The following is a 26,237-nucleotide window of genomic DNA, read 5'->3' as shown; positions in this document are numbered from 1 at the left end:
CTGCAGCCTCTGTAATCAACGTTTTATACTGTCTGTAACTATATGTACCCGTAGGCTGTGTATACAGACTACAGTAGTGTATTTAATTAATATATTTGTTGAACATAATATTAACATTGCCAAAACAAGACACATTGAAGTCTTAGAGTAGGCATAGTACTAGTAGTCTATGGAGGACATAGACAATTGCACTATTGTCAAAGTATTTGTATAATCTGTGCAGTTGACAATAAATGGAATCTAATCTAATCTAATATATGAACATATAATTGTAGGCTCTGTCTCTCCTTGTAATTCTGCTTTATAATAGAAAACGTTCTCCATTGAGTACTGGTACCCCATCTAGTGGTCACATCGGGTTAATTGCATACTGCAGATGACTGGAATAACTAGTGGGCTAAGGCTCAGCCTCTGTCAGAGTATAGTTTCTGGGAACAAAGATTATTAGGAAAACTGGGCACTTTGCGAGACAGACCTTTATTGATCTTGAGGATAATTGCATGGAAATGCATGGACATGCACTAGGCTATTACGAAAATAGGCTATATAACAAAATATTACGTTAGCTGTTACAGTTACGTTTATCATTCTAAAGCATAGCTATACATAATATTTTTCCTAAGAAATTGTGCAAATCCCGTCTGTCTGTCTGTCTGTCTGTCATCTTGTGGTTTAGGAACCACGTCACTGTTGTCTACACAATCAATTATATGATATTACAATATTATTACACAACATCATACGTATGGAAGGGATTTTAAAATGTAAAATCGGAAGTGAATGATTAGAAATTCTCTCAAATACGTAACTTAGTTTCCATTCTATTTTTGACAAAGATCATAAGAGTGTAAAGCCTGGTGAGGCGAGGTTACACAGAGTGTAAACAAACTCCACATCCCACAAACCTTAGCAAGACGATGACGAGGCGTGCAGATGACGACGACCGTGTTGACGTGTCAGCTGGAGGAAGTCCAGTGCAGTCAAGATGGCGGCGCAGCAGGGTGATGTTGATGAACTCTTCGATGTGAAAAATGCTTATTACATTGGTAGTTATCAACAATGTATCAACGAGGCTCAGAAAGTTAAGGCAAGTGTTGGATTGTACATATTGACAAAGGTTGTTTTGTTTTTCTGGCTTGCAGATTGTCTTATTATTCTCTACTTCATGCTAAGGTGAGCTAACGTTGCTAGCATCTTGTCACTGGAGTCTGGACTGAATGAGTTTCCTAACATGTTTCTTTAATCTTTACAGCCTTCAGCACAAGAGAAGGAGATTGAGAGGGATATGTTCTTGTACAGAGCATACGTTGCCCAGGTAACCATTTCATTATTTCTATTACGGATAGATAAATGGCTTAGGCAGGGCCTTATTGCGAATGCAATGAGCACTTACTATGAGACCTAGCAGATCATGTCTGTCTGTCTGTCTGTCTGTCTGTCTGTCTGTGTGTGTGTGTGTGTGTGTGTGTGTCCCAACTTTGTGCCCATATATGGAGCTGAGTGATTTGTTTGTGATTTATGCAACACACTCCATATTTGGACGTATAGCTGCTTTGGGGACTCCTTATATGGTTATGGCTAAGTTAAAAACGTAACTTAAAAAAATAATAACTTAAAAATAAATCTTAAAAAACCCCAAATATGTACAAGCTGCGTTCGCTTCCCGCGTTTGTGCGTCTTACTGGTAGGCTATATCTTATGTATTGTCTTATTGTCTCACAAAATGTGACCTGATTGTGTTATTGCAGAGGAAGTATGCTGTAGTCCTGGATGACATCAAGCCCAGCTCTGCACCTGAACTGCAGGCCGTCCGGATGTTTGCTGAATATCGCTTCAGCGAAAGCAAAAGGTCAGAGCCTGCACTATATAGTACCCATTTTGTCTCCAAAATAGGTAGACACCGATGGAGTGTGACACTCTTTTTCTCACTCTCTCTCACTCACTCTCTCTCTCACACACACACACACACACACACACACACACACACACACACACACACACACACACGCTGTGGCTGTTACTGTCATCTTACAATTAGGACCAGCTGGATGGTAACATAATGGTTATTCCACCAAATGTAGATATTTTTCCATATCATAACATAAGAATTGTGTTTGGTCTGAACGTTCTTATTTTAAACAGTTGTCATTTTCTACAAACAAATGCTATAAATTACACTATTTAAAAAAAAAAGGAAATTGAGCGAAATGTCAGTTATTCTTACTGATAAATAAGTTGAGAAAACTCGAGAAATTGATGTGTGTGTGTGTATTAATACACACACAGCGGCCGGATGGGAACCACAAGGTTCCCAGCTTGTACCCGGGCTCCCCCAAGAGTTGGTGTCGAAGTAGCCGCAATTTGCAACTCTAGATTTCTTTATAATGTGGTGAATCCAGAGTTGCAATACCCTCCATTGACTCCCCACTCATCCAATTTGCGTTTGCGATCTGCTTGTATTAAACAACGTTAAACTCACCAACATTGCAGCTGTAGTCCTGATTATTTTTCTAACTGCTGGAGTTTGGAAGCACTCGCCGTAAGTCACTGAACGGCCCTGCATGCCATCTGTTTCGCATTTGCACATAATGCAGGAGGCAGCAGCGCGACCCCTTAACAAAAACGAGCGCTTACAAACTCCAACAAAAATAAATCACTTGCACAGAATTTCTTCACAGGAAGTAGCTCATAACATGTCTATGGGGAATTCTTATGAAAAACAGGTTGGCAGATTGAAAGAGAATAATTCAAGCTTGGCCTAGAGCTGCAATTGTTGTTGGAGGGTATTGCAACTCTAGATTCATCCCATTATAAAAAAAATCTAGAGTTGCAAATTGCGGCTAGTGTCAAAGTGTACTTGAGCAAGACTCTTGAACTCCCCCGTGCAGGGTGGTGCCTTGCATGGTTTCCTCCGCCATCGGTGTATGAATGTGTGTGTGAAAACTGTGAATGTAATGCACAATCTATCTATGTAAAGCGTTTTGGATAAAAGCACTTTATAAATGCACCACTTGTATGTATATATATATACTCACACACGCACGTCTAAGGTCTCAACTCTGTGTAGCCCCTTTCGGAACCCTGTATACCTTTATGTATTTGGGATGACGGTATCCATGGTTCCTTGAAAGTCAATGCCTTCTCTAATTCACCCATTGGTACCACTCTCTGGTCTCTAACGGATATAAGGTCTCGTCTAAAGTGTTGCAGAGAGATGTCAAAGATACTCTGAACTGCATTAGGGCAGGGGTAAGGGTTCTCAACGTTTTGGACTGGGGACCCCCGGAAATGCTTTGGCTATGTCTCGTGACCCCCGCCCCCCTCCACACCCCCAAATACAAATTGGCTGTTACAATAACCTTAATAATAGAGAAATAATATCATAAATAAATACTGAAGCCAGATATAATTAAGGAAAGTTTATGTATGTACTATGTAAACCCTTAATTTCCGTTTCCAGCCATTCAGTTGCATTTTGTTTTCTTAAAAAAATCTGGGGACCCCCAAAATAATTTGGCGACCTCCGAGGGGCCGCAACCACCAGATTGAGAACCCCTGCATTAGTGTCCCACAGAAGTTTGTGTTGATCATTAAACATCATTAACCATGTTTAATCCACATTTAAAAAGTTCCTCCTTCCACTCGATGCCCCACCTCTCCTGTCTTGTGATTGCCTTGCTACACTTTTATTTGCCCAGCCTATCACAAGACGTGGGAGGTGGGACATGGAGTGCAAGAGATGGCAAAACAAATTATTTAAATAATAATTATTATTAAACGGCTTAATGGCAACCCTGATCAGTGCCGAGTCCGACGTTATATTTGTCAGAGACCAGAGAGTGGTACCAGCGGGTGAATTAGAGAAGGCATTGACTGAAAGGGGGTAAACTCTTTGTAGAGCTCAAGATGTACTCTTGAACCCAGGTCTCCTGCACAAGAGCTGAAGTTTGTACCACTGCGCTAATAGATCCTGCATGTTTGCTCGGGGGAAGGGATTATATATTAGCCCTGAAACATGACTGTCATGATTATCATGACAGTCATGACGCAACTGCAGCCTGTTTTACGCAATCGCTACATTTACAGTCCAAACGTTTATATAAACATTCCGATTTAAAATATAAAGTCCTCGCCACATGTGCCACGGGTGTTAGACATTTGCTGGTACGGCGATTAGCATTGCTGCATCCCGCGTTGTTTAATAAAAGGCATTTTTATCCGAGCGCCCCGGCTACTTTTCTCAAACGGGGTTCGTTTGGGAAATCCACAGTTGCACACCGGGAGCGCACTCGCCTATTAGTCTGTATTGGCAGTGCGGTCAGCGTGCCTATATCGAACACACCGAGTGCCACCCTCCTCCCGACCGATAGGGGCTCGTAGTTGAAAGCCAATGGCAAAATAACAGCTCGGATAAAAATGCTTTTTATTAAACAACGCGGAATGCAGCAATGCTAATCGCTGTACCAGCAACACCCGTGGCACATGTGGCGAGTACTTTATATTTGAAATCGGAATGTTTATATACACGTTTGGACTGTAAATGTAGTGATCGCGTAAAACAGGAGGCAGTTGCGCCATGACGCTCGTGAAGTACGAACAAAAGTTCGGAAACTTAACTTTGTTCCGGTATTTCTCCACTTTTATAACACCATTGGTATTGTATTTTATATAATTTTAATCGTTGATTAGTCACATTTACAACGAGGTATAGATTGTAAAGATCAGGCGTTCGTGGAATGAGCAACCAAGCACTTGCCAAAATGGCAAGTGCTTGGTATTCAACCCTTGCTTTGAGTTGCTTAGGATGATTGCACTCTCCCACAGTAATAAGGGGGGGGGGAAACGCATTCCTCGGCTAGGTCTTGTTGCAAATCATCCAACGTGGTTCTGTTGATCACTCTAGCACGTACAGCATGAGCTGATCCCACAAGTGTTCAAATTGGTTGAGGTCACTCACGGCAGGTAATTCTATCCTCTCCACTTAAAAATGTTGGAGGTAGGCTACTCAACTTCAAGTTCAACTTCAAGTTCTGTCTTGCCTGTGAGAGAGATACTGCCCCATACCATGCCAAGTGTTGTGGCTGTGTATGGATCTTCCACCAGCTACCGAGTTCCCTAACACTGAGTGTAAAGTTAATAAAATATAAAAATGGCCAATATGTGTGTTTTTTCCCTTATTACTGTGGAAGAGTGCAATCATCCAATCAACTCATAGCAAGGGTTGAATATCAACCACTTTTGGCAAATTGTTTGGAGGCGCTACCCACACGTTTAGCTGTGTTGCTCATTCCACGAATGCCCAATCCTTACAATCTATACCTCGTTGTAAAGATGACTAATCAACGATTAATATTATATACAATACGATACCAATTGGTATTAAAGTGGAGACATAATGGACCAAAGTTAAGTTTCCAAACTTTTGTTGCCGAGTTTATATAAAACACATATTTGATTCAACTTGTATTGACGTCACCAGCCATGTTCAGCCAGCATCTGAATTGAATTCTAGCCAACTCTCTCTAGTCCCTGTCACTGACATTTACTGTTGCCTTCTGTTCTGCTGTGTCCAGGGATGCTATTGTTGCTGATCTAGACAAAATGATGGCAAAGAATGTGGATGCAGCCAACACTGCCTTTCTCCTCATGGCTGCTTCCATTTATTACCATGAAATGAACACGGATGCGGCTCTCAGGACACTGCACCAGGGAGAGAGCCTGGAGTGGTAAGAATGGATCAATGTTGACAATAAAAGTCACTTTGCATTACAACTCTTAAACCATTTGAAATTGGCGTTCCTATTTTTGGTATCTCTGTATTGGCTCCGTTTTAGTTTTTTTAAATGGCAGCTCTACAAGCTCCTGATGTGTTGCAAGTGCAACACAATGCGACACAAGTACTACAACTTGTACGTTGGCTATTTTCACCATGCAACAACATCACACAACAATGTATGATAAAATGGTATTTAAGCAGTTTAAATATCAACCATTTAGGAATTGGGTCATTTAGACTAGAAGCGTATAATTTACATTGGATTGTAATGTAGTGAGTAGATGCCTAAAATCTAAGGTGAAAGAAATAACTTGAGTACAGATACTTAGTACACTAATGAAATAATTGTATTTAGGGCACCAAAGTTGTGGAATTACCTATTGAACCATTCATACTAGGTATAGCTACATCTAGTGATGGCCAACCGTTAACCAGTAACCGTTGGTAACCGGTTAATACTAACGCTTAATGGTTAATCAATTTTGGGCGGGAACCCCTTTTGGTGTTTTAACCCTTTTGGGGTTCTGTACAATATGCACAGTATTAAAAATAATTAAAATGGGATGCTGCTATATAAATATTTGAAGTTTTTCAGCAAACATAGGTCAGGATTTAGAAGGCGTTTTTAGAATTGGCCTCAGTCCAAATTGGGCAATTTGTTGCGATAGTAAAAAAGTAAAATTTGTTTGGTCTGAACGTTCTTATTATTTTAAACAGTTGTCATTTTCTACAAACAAATGCTATAAATTACACTATAAAAAAAAAAGGTTATTCAGTTATTCTTAAAAAAAAAATAATAATAAATTGAGAAAACTCGAGAAATTGATGTGTGTTTAGAAATGAATTTAAAATATTAAGAATCAAGAAATAATCCTGTGTCCATCTTTTTCAGCATGGCGATGACCATTCAGGTGTTGCTGAGTCTGGATCGTGTTGACCTGGCAAGGTATGGATTCATTACAAAATCACCATGAAATGGGTTTAACGGTAATTTTAACGGTAGTTTTTATGTGAAGTTTCCAAGTGGCATCTTAATTCATTGAATAATATCACAGGACCAGTGATGTGCTCTTAATCACAAGCTGTCACTTTGCCTACCCAATATCTTACCTTTCGGTAGCCCCATATTGCTGAGTCTGCACTTGCTTATCAAAAATGCTTACTTGCATGAATTTCAGCATGCACTCGCACACTGTGCAGGAGAGCCAACACTCCCTGAGTTAAACATGTCAATTTGTCATGATGTGCTTATCCTGTCGACAGGAAGGAGCTGAAGAAGATGCAGGAGCAGGATGAAGATGCTACTCTAACCCAGCTAGCCACGGCTTGGGTCAATATCGCTGTGGTGAGTGCAGGGCTCCAGACTAACCTTTTCACAGGTAGCACTGGTGCCACCTACCTTTTCATTTGGTAGCGCCACCACAAATTAGGTAGCAATTTGTTTTTCTTTGTATAGCGTCGTATTAATACATTATCTTATCATGCCCCCACATAGGGCGCCATTTATTTATGTAGTGGTTTCCACCATTAAAGGTTTGAATCATAAGATCCCCTACAAAGGTCACTGTGTAAAAAACAGCAACCTACCTGGTTATACTTCAAAACACTGTAGATGGTTTCAACCCAACACAAAGTCACTCAGTCAATAAAGGCAATATTTATATTCCACACACAGAAAGTCAGTTTAAGGTTTTGTGTTGAAAATGAAATGCAGTCCAAACCTTTGGGAGTAATAAAGTGACAATTTGTACAATATCCCATTACCATTATCCAAATTAAGTCTTTTGCAATGTGAAATGCCACCAAATTCTTAATCTTTCTGTAGGACTAAACCATTATATAGACGGAGTATACTATATAGGGAAAGAGTTAATGAGCGCCTCACTATGCATCATCCCTTATGCATCACTAAACTATTGAAATGTAATTCTATTAATATTCTGCAGTCCACTTCTCACATTATAGTTCTCTTGCTAAGGTTTTAGATAACAGTGGTTCTCACCAAGCCCTTGACATTTGCCATGTGTTGTTCCAGGGTGGGGAGAAGTTACAGGATGCCTACTACATCTTCCAGGAGATGTCAGACAAGTACTCTGCCACTCTGTTGCTTCTCAACGGGCAGGCAGCCTGTTACATGGCTCAGAACAAGTGGGAGGAGGCAGAGGGAGTGCTGCAAGAGGCATTGGACAAGGTAACACTTTTGTCCCATTCTGACCTGAGATCAGATTCTAAAAATGTCTTCTACATCCTGAAAAAGCTATGTTTCTATGTCAGTCATTTGTAATGTGCACTTCCTACATTTGAACAGTAGATGCCGCCACATGATTAGTTTCACGTTAAAATTACCACCGTTGAAGTGCCCTTGGACAAGGCATTGAACCTCTACCATGAAATGCTCCATGTGGGCCTGGCTGTAAACAAGTATCTGATGCTTAGTCCAGTTACCCTTGGTAAACTTGATTTACCAGAACGCATTTCTTCTTCTTCTTCTGTCTTTTGCATACCACACAGTTGATCCATGAAAGGGTCTCTGTGTAGACACTGGGCAGGAAACTAGTGGTTAAATTATTACAGAATCATTCCCCATCCTTGCTGGCATTCTCCAAGGTGACACACTTGCCTGTATCTTGTCTGTATCTTCAGATACGGACAGTATCTTCAGATACCTCATATCCTCCCACAGTTTAAATGCAACATTGTTATAATTCAGCCTTAAAACTTATTTTGAAGTGCTCCTTGTTAGTACTATTTATTGGTCGTAAAGCATATTGTAACGCATACCATTACTATCATTTCAGTGTGATAGGCTAGTGGAATATTAACTTGTAAGTCGTCGTGACCATAGAGATCTCAGTGTTTATCTTTATCAAAGATGAGATATAGTCAGGCAGTGTCAGAGATTAGGCTGCACTGCATTTCATATAATGCATGCAGTCACATACTACATAGTCACACTACAGTACGTACAGTCACATACTACAATACATAGTCGCACACTACTTAACAGTCAAATACTGCAGTACATACAGTCAAATACTACACATACTATATGCATTATTTCACAGTAGAACATGCAGTCACATACTTCATGCAATCTCGTTCGACATGCTGTCACACAGTACATACAGTCATATGCTACACACAGTCACGTACTGTCCATGCAGTTACATACTCTAATGTACTACAGTCACGTGTGCTACATTAAATTATGTACCAACTACATGCACTCATACAGTCATGTGCTCCAAATTACGTATTTTGAGATAAAATAAATAAATAGAAATCAGTCAATGTCTGCATTTGAAGTGTACCTTTTTTCTTACAATTTCTCCACTTTTATTCATCTATTTTCCTGTGTAATGTGCTTGTGTGTGGTTAGTGGTTAAATCTCCCTCTCACTCTCCTCTTGCTCCCGTCCTTCTATCTATCACTCTGAAATTTAGGATAGCAGCCACCCTGAGACGCTGATCAACCTCATAGTGCTGACCCAGCACCTGGGCAAAGCTCCCGAGGTGAGACTTTGCACCTAAAGCTGTTACCAGGAGACAGCTGTGAGCTTTTCTAGTTCACCAGACAAACCCAGCCTTTAGTCAAACAAGATTCTAACTTAATCCATGAAGATCCATACATTCACAGCCTATACATGAAGTCCTACATAAACCCGTTTTAATTTTCTGGTTTGACGAAACGTGGAATTTGGTCAGGTGCAGTCTAGTTTCCACAGGTCCTTTTGTGGGGAGAACAGAAATATGAATGGGTGTAGTTCCTTTTTATGTTTTTCGCAAGAGCTTTGTTCCCACAGACATACAAGCTTTAAATAAGTAAACTCCTCTTAAGTTACATGAAATCCAGCCTGTGGTGTGTACTGCGTAGCGTATCAATCCTGTTGTGTGACCCCTGTAATTAAAGCTCTATTATGTAAATTGTTTAGTGAATGAAATTATATTTTGTCCACTCTGTATGGTACAGTATGCTAATATACAATAACTTATACAATTGAGGTGGTTTTATTTGGTGTCCCGGCTAAGCTCTTCTATTGAGACATTTAGATCATTTGTCTAGGTTAGACACGACCTTTGACAGTTGACACAATCCTATTTATGGTTTGACACAAATTTTGCTCTATTAGAAACAGGAATGTTAGGTAGTGCAGCTTTAAGTCTTCTGAAAATCCTGTATCTTTTATAATTCTGTACAGTTCTGTATTATATGTTCCCGTTAATGTATGTATGAAACTGTGGAAACGAATTTCATCCTTGAGGGCAAATTATCAGTTGATGTATAATTAGCAATTTGGGCATTTAGCTTACGCTTGTATCCCAGAGCGACTTAAATAAATGGCATAATGGTGTAAACTCTAATGTAGTTACACAAGCCAGTGCTCCACGAGAATAATAAAACGTGGAGTTCATAGGTCATAAGATAAAGGCCCAACTATCTGTTTTACTTTGAACAACATATATCTTCTGCACGATAAGTCAAGGAGAAGTCAAGGAGAAACGTAAGAGTTTCTTAAGATAAAAAGTACATTTTTATCATTTCTTGTTTCTTGTCTGATCTCTGACATTTCTCTGCTCTATGTACATCTGTTCTCAGGTAACCAATCGGTACCTCTCGCAGTTGAAAGATGCCCACAGAGCCCACCCATTTCTCAAAGACTATTTAGCCAAGGTAATGTGCTGTTGATTGGATCTGGTCATGAAAAAGTGGAATCACATCATGTTTGCATTTCATGATTGGTATTCTCACTCTGGTAAAATGATTGTATTATGTTTCTTTTACTACATAAAAACAGGGGGGGTGTGTGAGGAGAGAGACAGGGAATGTGATAAACACATGCCAAGCAGGCCATGCTAGTTGGGGTCACCACTCGCCAGATGCATTCAATGCTGGTGGAGGACATTTGTTTTCATACAAGTTAATAAACCAGCTTGGCTCTTTTTTATGGCTGGCAAGCAGGTGTCCTTGGAATGGAGCCATTAAACTTTGAAACTTATACTATAACCCTGTTGTGTACACACACACACACACACACACACAGTATAGTAATTACACAAGACGGTATGTAAATAAACATTGAAAACCTAGGTTATATTGAGTCAAACCATGCAGAGCACAGCTGCTCCACTAGTCAAATATTTTCCTTCTGATTTGAACCATTTCCTCTTTCCTCTCCTTTTTCTGCAGGAAAATGAGTTCGACAGACTAACGATGCAGTATGCTCCCACTACCATGGCTGTGGCATAACAACCCCATCTGGTTTTTTTCCTCGTTTTTTTTCTGGGATTCCCAAACAATGCATTTTGTATATGTTTTCTGTTCTGTCACTCTGGACCATTGTTAAACTAATTAAAAGTTATTTAAACTTTAAACTACTACTACTGTATTTAGCCTCATAATGGTCAACTTCATTGGTCTTTTGTATTTGCATTTATCTTTCTGTTTTCTTTAAGCATTCCTATGATTTGGTAATAAATGTTTTACCATCATATGGATGTCCTGTGTCTTTGCTTGTGACATACAAGTGTAACTGAAAGCAATATCTACTGTATACTGTTTTCTCCAAATTTACGTTTGAGACAGCAAAATCTATAGCCTAACAAAGAAGAATTCTGAAGAACACAATTATATGTATTAATGTCATGATGCACTGTGTGTGTGTGGGGGGGGGGGGGGGGGGGGAGATAGGGTGTGTGTATAGTCCACATGTATGATGTACAAATTGTACAGTATACACCACTATATATATATATAGTGCATATATTTGTGTGTGAGAGAGACTGCATAATGTGTAGGCTATAGTATCTGTTGTCTAGTCAGCCTGCCCTGCTGGGCACAGTGGGCAGTATGTACTGTACTGTCTCTTTAAAAAAAATCATCCTTTTACGCAGCAGTTCAAGAAGATAGCGGGCCATAATTACGTCACGCGTCTTCGGCTTTTTCTTCGTTTCCCATAAACTTCAAATCAATGGCTTTCTGGACGGCCGATGGAAGCGGTCCTCCAAACGGAAGACGGACACAAACGATTTTTGTAGACTTATTTTTTGTCCGACATTAGAATTTGGAGTCCCGACTCCCGACTAGACAGCCGTATGGTGGTGTGTGTGTCACGTTCTACAATATAGGCTCCCATTGAAGTAGCGCGCATTTCCCCCTCTGTCACACTGACAGTACAGACTCCCCAGGACACGTTGACCAGAGGAGAGGAGGAGGCCGCCGAATATTCAAAGGATAATAATTCTCCTTCATCATTTTACAGTACGTTTTCCCTGCTGTAGAAACGATTTCAGTGTCGCTGCCCGCGGGTCTGGTAGGAATATATAGCCTATATATAGGCTACGACTACTCTTAATAAACCAAGAGAAACGTTTTAGACTATTATACGACGAATAATGGATTTGAAAGCTCTTAACATGGCACAATAATCGCATGTGCTGTACTGTAGGCTACGTATTGTATGTTACAGTGCATGAGCTGCCTGGGGAGCATGCTATATTAGACTGAATTGAATATTTTTACTGCCGCGTGGGAGCGCCGTTATCGCCGTTATTATAACTGTTGCGGTAGGTAGATACCATTCAATTATTACAGTATCCTTCAAGCTGCTGCAAATGCTGGTCTGTTCAGTATTGTGTGCTTTTGATTTAGCCAAGCGGCTAACGGCGACGACGCAACGGCCAGTGATGAAGCAGCAGCGTGCGTAGCGGAATGGTGTGTTCAGAATTAGATCCAATCATTGATGCCGGGCCACATTAATTGCCATAACGCTCGTTAATAGCGCGGGGCCTAAAACTGTACATAGAAATCCCCGTCGTATAGGCGGGTGCGTTTTGGCGTCATTCGTGCGACGGTTTGGGTCTATCATTTTGAATTGTTCCTGTATGTTGAAGAATGGGCCCGTGTCTTAATTTAGAAAACAAAGAATTAGGCTACTGTAGAGGCTAAGCTTGTTAGCTAAGCTGGTTTCCGCGTTTTGAGGTTAACAGCCAGTTGGGAGAGATTAGTGACACATAGCCCGGACCGGCTGCCTCGTGCCCATCGTTCTGTATCCCTGAATCGGGGTCAGTTTTTTCCCAGTTCCCCCCTTTTTTTTGGTACTGTGCCGTGCAGCAATGGATAGTCATCCTGTAGGTGACAGTGACAGCATGGGTGACAGCATGAGGGGGGCGCTGGAAGTGGAACCCATGCCGGGCTATGTGGACCTCATCACCAAAGCGTCCACTGTCATGTACGGTGCCTTGAGAGACTGCAGTGCGTGCGGGCTTGAGCTCTCCAGACGGACTCTCCTGGAGAACGCAAAGATTACCTGGATAGAGATTGGCCTCTTCTTCTTTTGCGCCTTCTTATGGACTCAAATACGATGGGGACTGACAGAAAGACTGTTCAAGGTAAGTTCAGGTCCATCATCATTCATGGTCATGGGACACCATCCTTGCGTTCATCCATCCTTGTGAAGTTCATGTGCATCCATATCAAAACCCATTTCCACACCAGCAGCACGGATAATGATGGCCCTCTTTAACTGGTTGGCCTAATATCTCTGCTCATTCCTTTACTCTAATTATAGGGTCCTGGTATCAAAGCACTTGAGTTGAGTGTCAATGCAACCTCTGTGCCTGCTCTCAAGACTACATTTGATCCAAGGCACATGCTTGAATAAATCATCATCATGTCACACAGTTTTAGAAGAATAAAACAATCTGTTATATCCTGGCTGCACAAGGCATGAAAAGGTCCCCCTCCCCTTATTTCTGTATAGGGAAGGCATGGAAAAATACATATTTCAGGGTGAGAGCTGTTACTGTGACAAGTGCATGCAAGTGGCAATTAAAATCCAGAATGACAGTGAGATGATCTGAGAGAGTGTCTGCAGCACTTGGTAAGAGTAAGAGTACTCAGTGATATTTTAACTCAAGAGTGTAAAAATGTACCCGTCCCATACTGTAAGTATTTCATATTGTGTGTGCAGTCAGTGTGCGCACACTCTGCCATGTGTGTGTGTGTGTGTGTGTGTGTGTGTGTGTGTGTGTGTGTGTGCACGCGCGCATGCAAGTGTGTGCATCATGTTTTAACCAAGTTGTTCTCCTATAGCAGGTAACTCAGTGTCATTGGGAAATGGGAATGGATAGCCATTACCCCTGGTCGGATAGACAAACCGTGTTAGAAAATATTAACCTGTTGCACAAAACACACACACACACACACACACACACACACACACACACACACACACACACACACACACACACACACACACACACACACACACACACAACAACAACAGCCCACATGTTCACAGGTTATGTAGCATGGATGCAATTATTGTATGGAAAAGAGCCTGTGAACGTAATGCAATGTCTTTCTATTTGCGGTGGGTTAGTTAATATGTGACAAACATTGTATATTTTATTGCATTCAGAAGTTCACTTCCTGCCCCACATGCGCTACACTATCATAGTCATCAACATCAAGTGTACTCTATTTAATCCACGCATTCCACGACGATCGAATGACTAAAGACAACAAACACTGAGTAAATCAATAATTGTGAGATCAGCTATCATTGTCCTTATATGCAGTGACAGCTAGCACAAAAATGCTAGTGGGGCCAGTTTAGAGCCAGATATTTCCTGGCTGGCTCATGCTTACACATTTTATCTCAGATTACTTCATGAGAAGAATATATATGCTTTTCTTGGTGTCAGTGTGTGTCTGTGTGAGTGTTTGTAGAGCCGGATAGACCTCAGTACTTTGACCAGGCTAAAGACATAGAAATCAGATGATTCTGTTTAGTCCCATAGTGGATCTCATTTGGTTTTTGATCAATGAACTTGCAGCATCAGCATCACAGGCACCACTAGTGAACTGCTGGAACTAGGTTTAGTGCACTACATTTATTTTATTTTCTATATTTCATTTTTTGCCATCCAGTAGACATAATGTAGCTGCTGCTATTTGGCTAAAATGGAAGTTCACTATAGGCTAGATCAGAATCGCAGATGAGAAGCCAATTTTCATAAAAAACAAAGTTGTGGCGGACAACCTACATGTAATTGGATATAACAGTGATAGAAACACCCCCCACCCGGCCACCCCTGCCCATGTGCAAAGGTGTAAAAGACTGTCGCAATTTTCAGAAAGAAAACACAAAAAACAACTGAGCATCAGTGATTGCCACTTGCAGGCCGTCAGGGATTCTGAAGCAGTGCAGAGGGCTAGAGTCCCTACTGGAAGTTGGGTTGTGCATTATTATTATTATTATTATTAAAGCTAATTTTACCATGCATTAATATGGGCCTGAGTATATGCATGAGTAGGTTAACCAGCAAGGTTATTTTGAATGATTGATTGATTGAAACCTTTATTTATTCTCGAAAATAGCATTGAGGCTCACCCTCATTTGCAATGCTGCCGAGATCACATACACAATCAGCAATTAAGACATGTACAGATAATAAGCAAAAGGATGCACAGCACAGTAGAGCACACCGGTCCTTGTGAGGTGCCAGCCAACGGGAAAGTGAATGAAAAAAATGTATAGCCGCACAGTCATAGCTGGAAGTGTTGGCTGAGAACCGGGATGGACAGATGAAGGACAGTCATAGCTGCCAATGCATAAGTTTTAATGAGGACACAGTTAGAGACAACAACGTTTCGGACAGATAATACTGCCTTCTTCTATTCAGGGTGAGGATATATTCATGTACAGATATAAAACACAATAACTAATCTACAATTAAGGCATATACAGAAATAAATCACAGAAACAGTGAAACAAAACAATGGAAAGTGAATACGTTCAAAACAATTACATAGTGAGGTAGAGCGGTTTAAGAGCACGTTATTAAATAGTCCCCCAGGATATCGGGGTATTCATTTTTTAGTGTTTGTTGTATAATGTAGAGTGTTTCATGAAATAGGGGTATCGAAGCAGAAAGCAGATTTTCCCAGTTCAGACTGTACAGATTGGACAAGTGTAAGCCATGCAGTCACTTGTATCCTTGTAGCATTCAGCAGCAGCATTTCACAGTCACAAAACCACACCGCACTATATTACCACTGCATTTTCAAATGACTCGCATCAATAATATTGCATTTATCTGTTTTTTGGTTGAATAATTATAAATCAGTCTTTGAATAAAGGTTTGAATAAATGATGCATGATACAGTTCAGATAATGACTTTGTGCACTCTCCACGAGGACTAGCTCTATCATGTGATTCTGTACAGTATGATGTGCACTAAGAAGACCATTAAGGAAACACTGTATTTATTGTACTCAGCAAATAAATTACTCTACTGTGTGTGCATACTAAAGGGACAGATAGAGCTCACCAAACCTCAGGGCTCTGCTTTGAGAGATTGGCTTTTGGCCCAGAATCCAGATCTCCTGTTTTTATCTTAACCCATCCCACTCTTTGGTGCCTCCATGGCTCCACCCTGTTGTTGTTGTTGTTGTTGTAGGTATCCAGTATTGGGGCTCAACTCTAATACAGCTCTCCCCACAGACAGCCTAACAGGCACGTGCAGAGGGGGGGCTAGGGGGGCTTGAGCACCTGCCCTTTTGCAGAAAGTGCCCTTTCTCAACAAAAAAACAAAAAGAAAAAGAAAGGGGGTTTCTTTTTGGGACACACACACACACACACACACACACACACCAATACGAGCTTATGTGGGGGCAAATAAGGGCTTATGTGGGGGCCAATAAGGGCTTGTGTGGGGGACCAATAAGGGCTTGTGTGGGTGGCCAATAAGTGCCATTGGCCCTTCAAGACGAACATTTGACAAGTAATGATAAATTCTACTATCATAATGAATTATCTTTTAATCTGCCATCAGTCAGTTTTAGTTTCAGACTAATGAGAACATATTGCTTATTTTACTGTCCAATGACATGAAATGGCACAAGGGAAGGACTCCACAAAAAGACCACCCCCCAAAAAGACACATTTTCTGGAGTTTGGGCCCTACCCCACCAATGCTCTCTGCACGTGCACGGGCCTGCAGCCTAACATGACGTGGCCTCTGTCTTGTAATTCAACCATTGAGGTGGGTGAGGGGAGAAGTAATTTCTGTGGTAGATGCTCTGGCAATGTTATAGTACTATTAGTGCAGCTCAGGGCCCCACGTGTGAAGCCAGATGTGGCCTGAGAATGCAAGGAATGGGGCCTGTTTTTCCCTTACATATAGTGTGGCGGTGTGCATGATGTGACTCAATGACCCCTATGGAATGGAAAGGAACAGATGGGCTATATACAGCATGAGGTATGGAATGGATAGTATATGGGCTGCTAATGTTGAGGGGAACGTCTCCCCCTTTCATGACATTTATGTGGTGTATGCATGTAATACCACCTACATACAGTATAGAGTGCTTACATTAGGGATTGAAAGATGGGTTCAGTGCCAGGTCAACTGTTCTGAACTAATGCCAGATGATAATTACAGTCATACATCATAATTGAGAAGGGTTTGGGCATTAACACTGTATGATCTCTGGTTTCAGTTCATTGAAATAAAACGAGTATGAAGAGAACACGCAAATAGCAAAGATAATAGCAAATGTAAATCACACATAAAGCATTGTATTTTTGTTCTAATCTACAGCACTGATTAGATACCGTATCCAGTCTGTGTGATGGAAAACACAATAGTCAGTTTCAGTGACAGGCATTGTGGTTGAGCTAATAAATCTGTGGGCAGTTAAAAGAATTAATGAATTGGCAATATTGAGGATGAATGAATGATGGTTGAATGAGGCTATACAGGCTCTCAGTGGCACAAAAAAAAAGAATTTGGCGTTTTTAAAACTAAATGAATCACAACATTGTGTATGTTTGTATAATTTACTTACAATGAGGTGAGGCTTTCCTCTCTAGGATAACTTTGACAGATACAGTAGGCAGTTTGTTTTATGAAGGAGGGCTAATGGGGGTCATGTGACGTGAAGCGTGGACATAACATGTTATGTCCCCTGACAACTGTTACCCTTTTAAGGGTATCCAGTATAAAGAACTTAACATGAAAAACTCTTTTTGTCTTTTATGACCACTTTAGGATGGTAAATCTTCTCCATTTTGTTGATCAGATTTGTATGGTTCATTCATTGACAGTGATGTTGCAGCAACTTCCCGGTGTTGCCATACATTAAAGGTAGCCCATATACCAATATTAGCCTGTCAGATCAAAGGGCACGATACTGAGATTTCTGTTAGAAAACTACATACAATATAATACAAGATGTAAAATGTACATTTATATTATATATCTATATTACATTTATATACTAATTGAGGTGACTTTCTAATCCAGTTTCAAATAATTAGCAGACTGATGTCTTGTCCTGGTTATTGACAGACACATGTCTGCTGCTGGAGTGATGTGATCATTTGGACCTTTTGTGTGATAGAAGCCTTACGCCTAATATGTTGAGCTTATTTAGCCTACCAGTAAGGTGCCTGAGATCGCGTGCACGCATCTGCCCGGGTGACAGCAGACTGCTGGACAAGCACTGGCGCTTTGGCATGGGGGGTCAGATCAACAATGGAATGAATTCTGTACTGGCCATATATGGAGCGTGTCTTGAGTGTACAGGGTTTGATGAGGTCAAATCAACATATGGAATGTCAGGTCAGCTCCATATATGGAGATTAAGGGTGGAAGCGGGGGCAGTGTCTTGAGTGTACAGGGTTTAATGAGGGCCCAGGTCGGGCCAGACCTTAATCTTCGGGCCTGTTGAGAACTCTAAAGTCTAGAGTTTGAAATTAATGGACAGGTATCAGTCAAAAGGGAGACATCGAAGAGGAAGGATGGATGGGGAAGGATCAAACATATGGAATGTCAGAACAGGGCAGCTCCATATATGGAGATCTAAGGGTTTGAAATTTGAAATTTCCCATATATGGGCTTAATATTGATGACACCAGGGATCTCCATCCCTGAGATGTCACATGATGTCACAAGGCAGTGTGGAACTAGTAGTGAGCAACAAGTAGTGAGTCATAGTGAGTCAGTGCACTGTAGTGTAAACGTATAGAGGGATATCGTGATTAAGGCTGAAAGACTATCTTCTTAGCAATTATTCTTTTGATTCATAAAATAATCAAGAACAACGAGCACTTTTAATATATATTTTAAACACTTAAAGGGACAGCTTGGCGTTTTGGGTTTTCTATTTCAAAAATATCAGGGCTCAAGGCAAGGTTTTATCTAACAGCGTACTTTGTAAATAGAATACTAAAAAAGTCTCCTCATGGAAACAGTGTGACATTTCTGTGAAGTGAAAATGTGAAAATGTCTTTCCTCCCCTATTTGACAAATACCAACTGAATAATATTTGATGACCAAATTCTTAAATTCCAGCTTATCTCTTTAATAAAACATTGTGAATAGAGTTACTTTTGTCCAATCACCCCGAGTTTTGGGGCAAAGATGTGAAGATTACATTCATGAGATTCTCTGCATTCTTGTGTATTCTTGTGTATTCGTGTGTGTGTGTGTGTGTGTGTGTGTGTGTGTGTGTGTGTGTGTGTGTGTGTGTGTGTGTGTGTGTGTCACGTCCTATACAGTATGTCATTGCAGTACCTGGGGTAGGCTGGAGCTGCTCAGAGATGATAATGGAGAGAAGGAGAGAGGGAGGGAGCGGGAAAGACAAAGGATGAAGGATGAAGTAGAAAGAGGGGTAGGGTGGAAAGGTTTTTTTTTAAAAAGAAGAAGAAAAGGAGTTTGGAAGAGGCAAAGATGAGCAGAGCCGAACTTGAAAGAGGGTTTGGAGGACAGCTGGGGCAATTGGGAGAAACTGAGGCAAAACAAAAAGAGAGCTAGAGAGGAAGGAAGAGAGTGGGAACAGGGGTTTGTTTAGAGACTGGCTTGGTGCTCAAATCCGCTGGCTCAGCATTCAGCAGCCATCATTAACAGACTCAACTAGAACTGCACTCTGTCGAGTGCCTACTTGCTTGTTGCACACAAGTAGGCCATAAATGGCCTACTAGTGCGCAAGCAGAGCATGCAAGTACTGTAGACCGCTACAAACTTTCAAATCTCAGCCTCTCTGAAAGAACGTTTGCAATATTGTATTATTAGGTTTAGCTAATTGCTACGTACCTTGCTTTTGGAGGAAAAAAAGTAGTATTTTGAAGTATGGTAATGATTACATACAGTCATACATGTATACATAGGGGCATTATCTTTAGTCCACCCGACACTGAAACATGTCATCGTTACGTCACCATCGATAACCAATTATACCCTGGCATTGGTACATCATGGGACATACGCGGAAAACATACCTGCACTGTCTGCTTCCGTATGTCCCGTGCCAGCATATGACGTCATATCTTTTGCTGCTAAGGGACATACGCATCGTAGCATGACGGAAAACATACCTGCACGGTCTGCTTTGTGCCAGCATATGACGTCATATCATATGCTGCTAAGGGACATACGCATCGTAGCACCTGACTGATAACATTACTTGCACACTCTGCTTGCACAAGTAAATATACAGTGCTAATATGACCTGCCTGGCTGCACAAACATGCACTACAAAGATGGAGGCATGACGTACAGTATACTGTACGTATTCACAGAGACACACACAGTCACACACATACACACACGCGAGCACGCGCACACACACACACACACACACACACACACACTGCCCTTGTCTAGCCTTTCAAACCAGATAAACACAACAGGGAGTGGCCTGCTGTGGTCAAACTTGTGGTCAAACCCTTTCAGCAGAAGCAGTTAACCTCTCATATAAACTGCTCCTGTCACACACACAGAGCAAAGAGAAACAGTGAGATTGCCAGCTCCTGCAGCGGTGCAGGGTTTATCGTCCTAAGTGAGGCTCTTGTGGCTCGTGTCTTGCTATTGTTGAACTTGTCAAAGCAGCACATGGTTTGACAAACATGGCCAATAACCACCACGGGTCTCGGGTCAGGTTACACTTCTGTTGTGTGGTCCATTAGAACCACAATTAGAAACCGGAGCACACTTCAGTGGTTTTAGGGAAAGTGCGTGCATGTCTCTCAGCCATATCATATAGGGTTTGAAATTAACACCAGCCAAGCGTCAAATGCGGGTCGATGTGTCATTTGGTGTGTTTTTCCCCTAACAAAAGAAAATCTGCTTTAATTGATCAGCACTTAATTGGTCAGCACAAAGTAAATATCAGCCTTGGTAGCTCAAGCTCATATCACCATTGAACCACTGTTCACTTTCACAGTGCAAGTAGTGGTACATGTATGAACGTTTATTTCTTAATCTATAATTTTTTATCCCACGATTTTGTACGCCATTTTTTCACCCGGTGCCAATTGTCTACGCTGTAATCCTGGGAAGCTACTCTCCCTCTGCCATCTGGGGAGAGCAACGGACTGACCTCATGCTTCCTTCTATGCATGAGGAGGATAAGCCGAAGGGAGAGAGAGAGACAGGGAGTAACACACAGCAAAGGTCGACGGGCTAGGGAATTGAACCTACATCAGGCTGCATTAGAGCCTATAAGCACCTTAACCGCTAGGCCAGTGGAACCCAGATGCTTTCATGGCTGTGAACAGATTCTGGGCTGTATTTTGCGTGTCTTAAATACCAGGTCTTATTCCCTAACTTGAGTAAACTAAAGACCTGGAGGCGTGATCAATGCCATTTGGCTATTCTGAGTGGCCAAAGAGCATTGTTCACGCCTCCAGGTCTTTAGTTTACTCAAGTTAGGGAATAAGACCTGGTACTTAAGACACGCAAAATACAGCCCTCTGTCTCAATTGTGCAAGGAATAGTAAAAGAAACGTTACAGGTGTTAATGGCTCAGCATGAGTAAGATTTGTAACAAAATATAAGCATTATACAGCGCACAAGTTGGTGGAGTTGCACACTCTTGAAAACCATTGTCTATGTGGACAAGGTTTTTGTGTCACAGAGGGACACTGGACTTTGACAGGACTTTGAAAAAGCAAGATCTACAAGCTTAAATGAATTGAAATGTTCCTAATGTCTTTTGTGCAGATTTTCTAAACAGACGTGACATGTTGTAGATCACCTATTATTTGGTTCTGTCTGGTGGGAGGGGCGTTTGAGCTGGGGTGTTTCTGGCACTGTCTGCTGCTGTTGGGTGCTGCTGTCTGTAGAGCTTCACGAGCTATCCATCTCTAAGGAGGTGATGTTTTGATTTATTTTCTTTCTTTCTTTTAACCATGATTTAAAAGTATATACGTAGTTTGTTATAGTATATACGCCAAAGGGCGTAGTTAGTTTCATTATCGTGAAAGTTCCACCATTTTAGCAGTTTTGGTAGTTCTGAGCTATCGTTTTTCACGAACAATATGGTAGAGGGCTGTGAGGATCCCTCAGGAACTGAAGCTCACACATTCGTCAAAAAACCTCTGACCTCTAGATCTCTAGATTATTAATTGTTTTGCAGAAATCACAGAAATTGCATTTCCATACATGCCAATGGAGTCTGACTCTGGTTACGGGACTACAGCGTGGACAGACAACCCCTTCAGCCAATCAGCCTAACCAAAAAAACTGACGTCTACCCGCGCCTTGTCAACCACACAGGAATGAACAGGTTCGGACTGACCTAGGGCCTGGGTAGAATCTAATTAAAACCCACACTGATCTAATGACAGTTGCATTTTAATTCTCCTATTGTATTTTAAGGGGAAAAGCACAATAGCACTGTTATGGCTCTGTATACCAATATTAGGCTACTGATTTGTAGATTTGTAGATTTTCTTTCACGTCTCTTAGTCAGGTTTGTCTGTCAGGTCTCTCTGAAGTCTGTCAGGTCTCTGAGAATCTGTTACGTCTCAGTCTAGTTGCTTTAATCAGTTTGTTTGTCCTATGACCTTCAGAGCAGGTGTAGTGTTTGTATTGTGTCCCGTGACTCCGTTACAGAAACTGCATATTCTCCATACATGCGAATGGAGTCTGACTTTGGTTTCGGGACTACAGCGTTGATAAACAACCCCTTCAGCCAATCAGAACGTTTTTGGTGAAATTATTAAGAAATATCATATAGTTTTGTTTTGGATCCGCTTTTTCTTTTTTTCCTGAAAACCTAAAAAACTGACTTACTGTAGGCCAGGTCACAGTTTACGATGAAAACCTGCATCTCGCGTCTGTCACACCTCGTGATATATGGCCAATACAGAATTCATTCCATATGTTGATCTGACCTCATCAAACTCTGTACACTCAAGACACACTCATTATGTCATGTGTCATGGAGAAGACTGGATCATCACCTAGATCTGCATATATTTGTTCACAGAAGTTTCTGTGTAGTTTTGATAATAATTGAAAGCGACTGCTTTGATTTTGATGTTATGTCGTGCCTCTCCTCTTAGCACATTTTCTAGCCTCACTGAGGGCAGATTCACACTGAGTCTGATTGATTCGAACTGTTCCCGAATACGATTGCCTGCATGGTCCCCACTGACCATGATTCACATTGGCCTTTTAGTACGTATGGCTTTCACATTGCAGCGATCCCCATCAATCGGTCCCGAGACTACCTCCCCATGCAGTTGCGGGAACGGTTGGGTGATCCGCTCCCGGGAACGGTATGCAGCATTCACATTTACCACAACATCTGCCAAGTGGTCCAGAGTGCAATCCCGGGACCATAGTGTGAATCTGCCCTGAAAAACACAGCTGCACCGCTCTCACATCTACCCCTTAACCACATGACAAGTTCACTGACCAATAGTTACTGCCTTGACCTGCATGTTTGAGGTTACACAGCCCACACAGTGTTTCCTTGCTCCTGCACAGTTCTACAGAATCTACACCACCACATCTTCAATATCCAGGCAATACAATGTAGCTTTTAATATTCAGTGTATATTAAAAGCTTAATGAATTCTCCATCCTTTTTCTGGCTAAAGGAAGGAGATAACAAAAGGACAGATTGTATCACAACTGTGCAACATGAAGTCACAACGTTACAGGTGTGTCATAAGGAAGACCAAGTGCAATGACGGTTTGAGCATGGGCGCCAGAAGTAGGGGGTCAACGGATACTGGCTAGCTGATATCATTAGCTTTTACGTTAGCATTGCAACAACAGGCTAACAAGCTTCCAGTGGTCATTTCTCAGCAAGTGAGCATAATATTAATTGATCATTATCATACACACATAGTAAGTGATTATACACGTAAGTGCTCATTATCATGGAATCAGTACTACATAATGTGTTGTGTTGAGCTATTAATAGGTAGGGTCACATCGTACAGTATAGGACAGGTCAATGGATTGTTCTGAAAAGGACAGACTGTCCATTTTTCAAAAGCAGTGAATGAATCAGAGCTACGCCAGGGTTATAGCCCGCAGTCAAAGACGCCCCAGTTACAACCCAGGGCTGTGAATGAGTTGTGTGTGTTGACTGTGACTCAATGTCAATCTCTTCTGTTCATCCGGAATGTGTCGAGTAGTCTTGACCGCTACAGAGCTGTTGGCTCTTGTAGAGCTCTCTCTCTCTTCCTTTCTCTGTCTCTGTCTCTGTCTCTCTCTCTGTCTCTCTCTCTCTCTCTCTCTCTCTCTCTCTCTCTCTCTCTCTCCCTCTCCCTCTCCCTCTCTCCAGATGGACTAGCTGGACGGTCACTCTACTGATAAAAAGCGCATTGTGCTTGTCTCACTTGGCAACTGGCCTTCTTCAAACGAGGCCATTCTCAATGGCAATTTGACATTTGAAAACTCTGTGGCTGTTCCCCTCGCTAGCTCATGAGCCCAAGGGGCCTCATTGTTTTGCGTGTGTGCGTGCGCAGTGCGTGTGTGTGCGCACACGCGCGCGCGTGTGTGTGTATGTGTGTGTGTGTGTGTGTGTGTGAGAGAGAGAGAGAGAGAGAGAGAAATAAATAATTGTTGAGCTTTTGGGGTTCTTGTCGGCAAGATTGAAGAGGAATTCCTTGAGATGACAATTCATTCACTTCTCTGTTTCGCCCTCTTGTTCCATGTCTTCTCTTCCTCTGTTCTCTCTCTCTCTCTCTCTCTCTCTTTTTCTCCCCCTTCCGTTTGTTGTTATGCAATGGAAAAGGCTTACATCCGCATGTGTTTACCAATGGAAATTTGGTTGTTTTTTCTATAATTGCTACCACTCTGTAATGTTGTCGTCTCCTCCCTTCCTCTCCCTTTTCGTATCCCCTAAGTGTACAAATCCTCATACTCTCTTCCTTTCCTGTGAACCTTTCCTGTTTTCTCTTTTTTTTTGCACACTCGTCCCTGTTCCTCCTTTGAGATATTGGCTAGCGTAGCACTGTGCTTGTTAACAGCTGACATCTGGCATCAGTTACACAAGTTGGTCCAACTACAGCGCTACGCTACAGCCACAGTGTTTGTAAAGGCAGACCACACACTACACACACAGTCACCTGGTATCAGTTTAAACCCCACCGGAAACAGTTACATCATGACACAGCAGTGAGGTTATAACAAATCACTGGAACAGGAACCATGTCAGTGTGATCAAGGATGACTAAGGTGTCATTCTGTAGTTTTGAAAATGATTAATGCAGCGCAGCTTTCTTGGCACAGTTTTGAAGTTACAAAACCGCTGTTTGGTGGATATCTGTCCCAAGATCACAGACATGGTAGGCAAAAGCAGAGTGGATGGACAGATTTAGAGGGTGGCTCAGAGATAAGGTTTGCAAGGAGGCAGAGGCGAGCTTGCTTGGTATGGAACAGTGTTTTAAACCACTGAGCACAAGTTGGCAAAAACTATTTTCTTTGATTGATTGATTGATTGATTGACGTATTTATTAACAGTTTGCAGAATGAGTACATTTCACATGCATGAAAGCACAACTCAAATACAAAAACTGTTACTGTGGACGACACACTGATAAAGCATTGCACATGTTTTGTTGTTTCAATTCATCATAGAATTTTGTCAGTCTGTATATGTCTATTTGTCCTCCCCTGACGTCTAAGATAAAGATAACCTTAATCCCATCCAAAGTTGTTATTGAGCTTCATTAGGCTGAATGGTGTTTTCAAAGGCCATATCCCAAGATGTAGCCTGCTACTGTAGATAGAAGCAACATACTGTCTGTCCCCTGAGTTAAGCTTCTACATAGAGTATTTAGGCTACCGGGGCATGACTGAGAGCATGCTCTCTCTCTCTCTCTCTCTCTCTCTCTCTCTCTCTCTCTCTCTCTCTCTCTCTCTCTCTCTCACTCAGTTCATCACCTATAGTATAATGATAGACTCACTAATCACTAAACTAGGCTTATATGATCAGTGGATGGATAATTAGTGTGAATCTGTAAACAAGTGTTCTTCTAGTGTACCGTTAACACAGACATGCAAACTGCTTTTCCCAGGGATGCCAATGACATGACTGTTGCATTATGAATGATAACCATATGCCTCTTCACAGATGACATTTGGATTCACTGAGAGCAGCTTGTGTGAACAGAGACAGAATCAAGGAACACTGCTGGTTTCCTCTCGG

General features: G+C 41.5%; 2 protein-coding genes across 2 annotated transcripts in view; both read left to right on the top strand.

The window, feature by feature from the left end:
• Window positions 1–968: 968 nt before the first annotated feature.
• cope (COPI coat complex subunit epsilon) lies at window positions 969–11,265 on the top strand. The gene is made up of 10 exons (XM_080769966.1): window positions 969–1,087; window positions 1,253–1,315; window positions 1,749–1,849; window positions 5,574–5,726; window positions 6,669–6,722; window positions 7,040–7,121; window positions 7,812–7,967; window positions 9,220–9,288; window positions 10,373–10,447; window positions 10,964–11,265. The coding sequence occupies exons 1-10, from the start codon at window positions 986–988 to the stop codon at window positions 11,021–11,023; spliced, it is 915 nt and encodes a 304-aa protein (XP_080626092.1). The 5' UTR covers window positions 969–985; the 3' UTR covers window positions 11,024–11,265.
• A 490-nt stretch (window positions 11,266–11,755) lies between these two features.
• Window positions 11,756–26,237, top strand: part of cers1 (ceramide synthase 1) — a 55,991-nt gene continuing 41,509 nt past the window's right edge. Inside the window, exon 1 of the mRNA XM_080769482.1 lies at window positions 11,756–13,164. Within this exon, the coding sequence (XP_080625608.1) occupies window positions 12,889–13,164 (276 nt within the window). The 5' untranslated portion in view covers window positions 11,756–12,888. The remainder of the gene's footprint in view (window positions 13,165–26,237) is intronic.

This window comes from Protomyctophum bolini (assembly GCF_963924005.1).
Source record: "Protomyctophum bolini genome assembly, chromosome: 8".
Taxonomy (NCBI): Eukaryota; Metazoa; Chordata; class Actinopteri; order Myctophiformes; family Myctophidae; genus Protomyctophum; species Protomyctophum bolini.
Note: the sequence above shows the minus strand (reverse complement) of the source record. Positions and strands in the feature narration are given on the sequence as shown.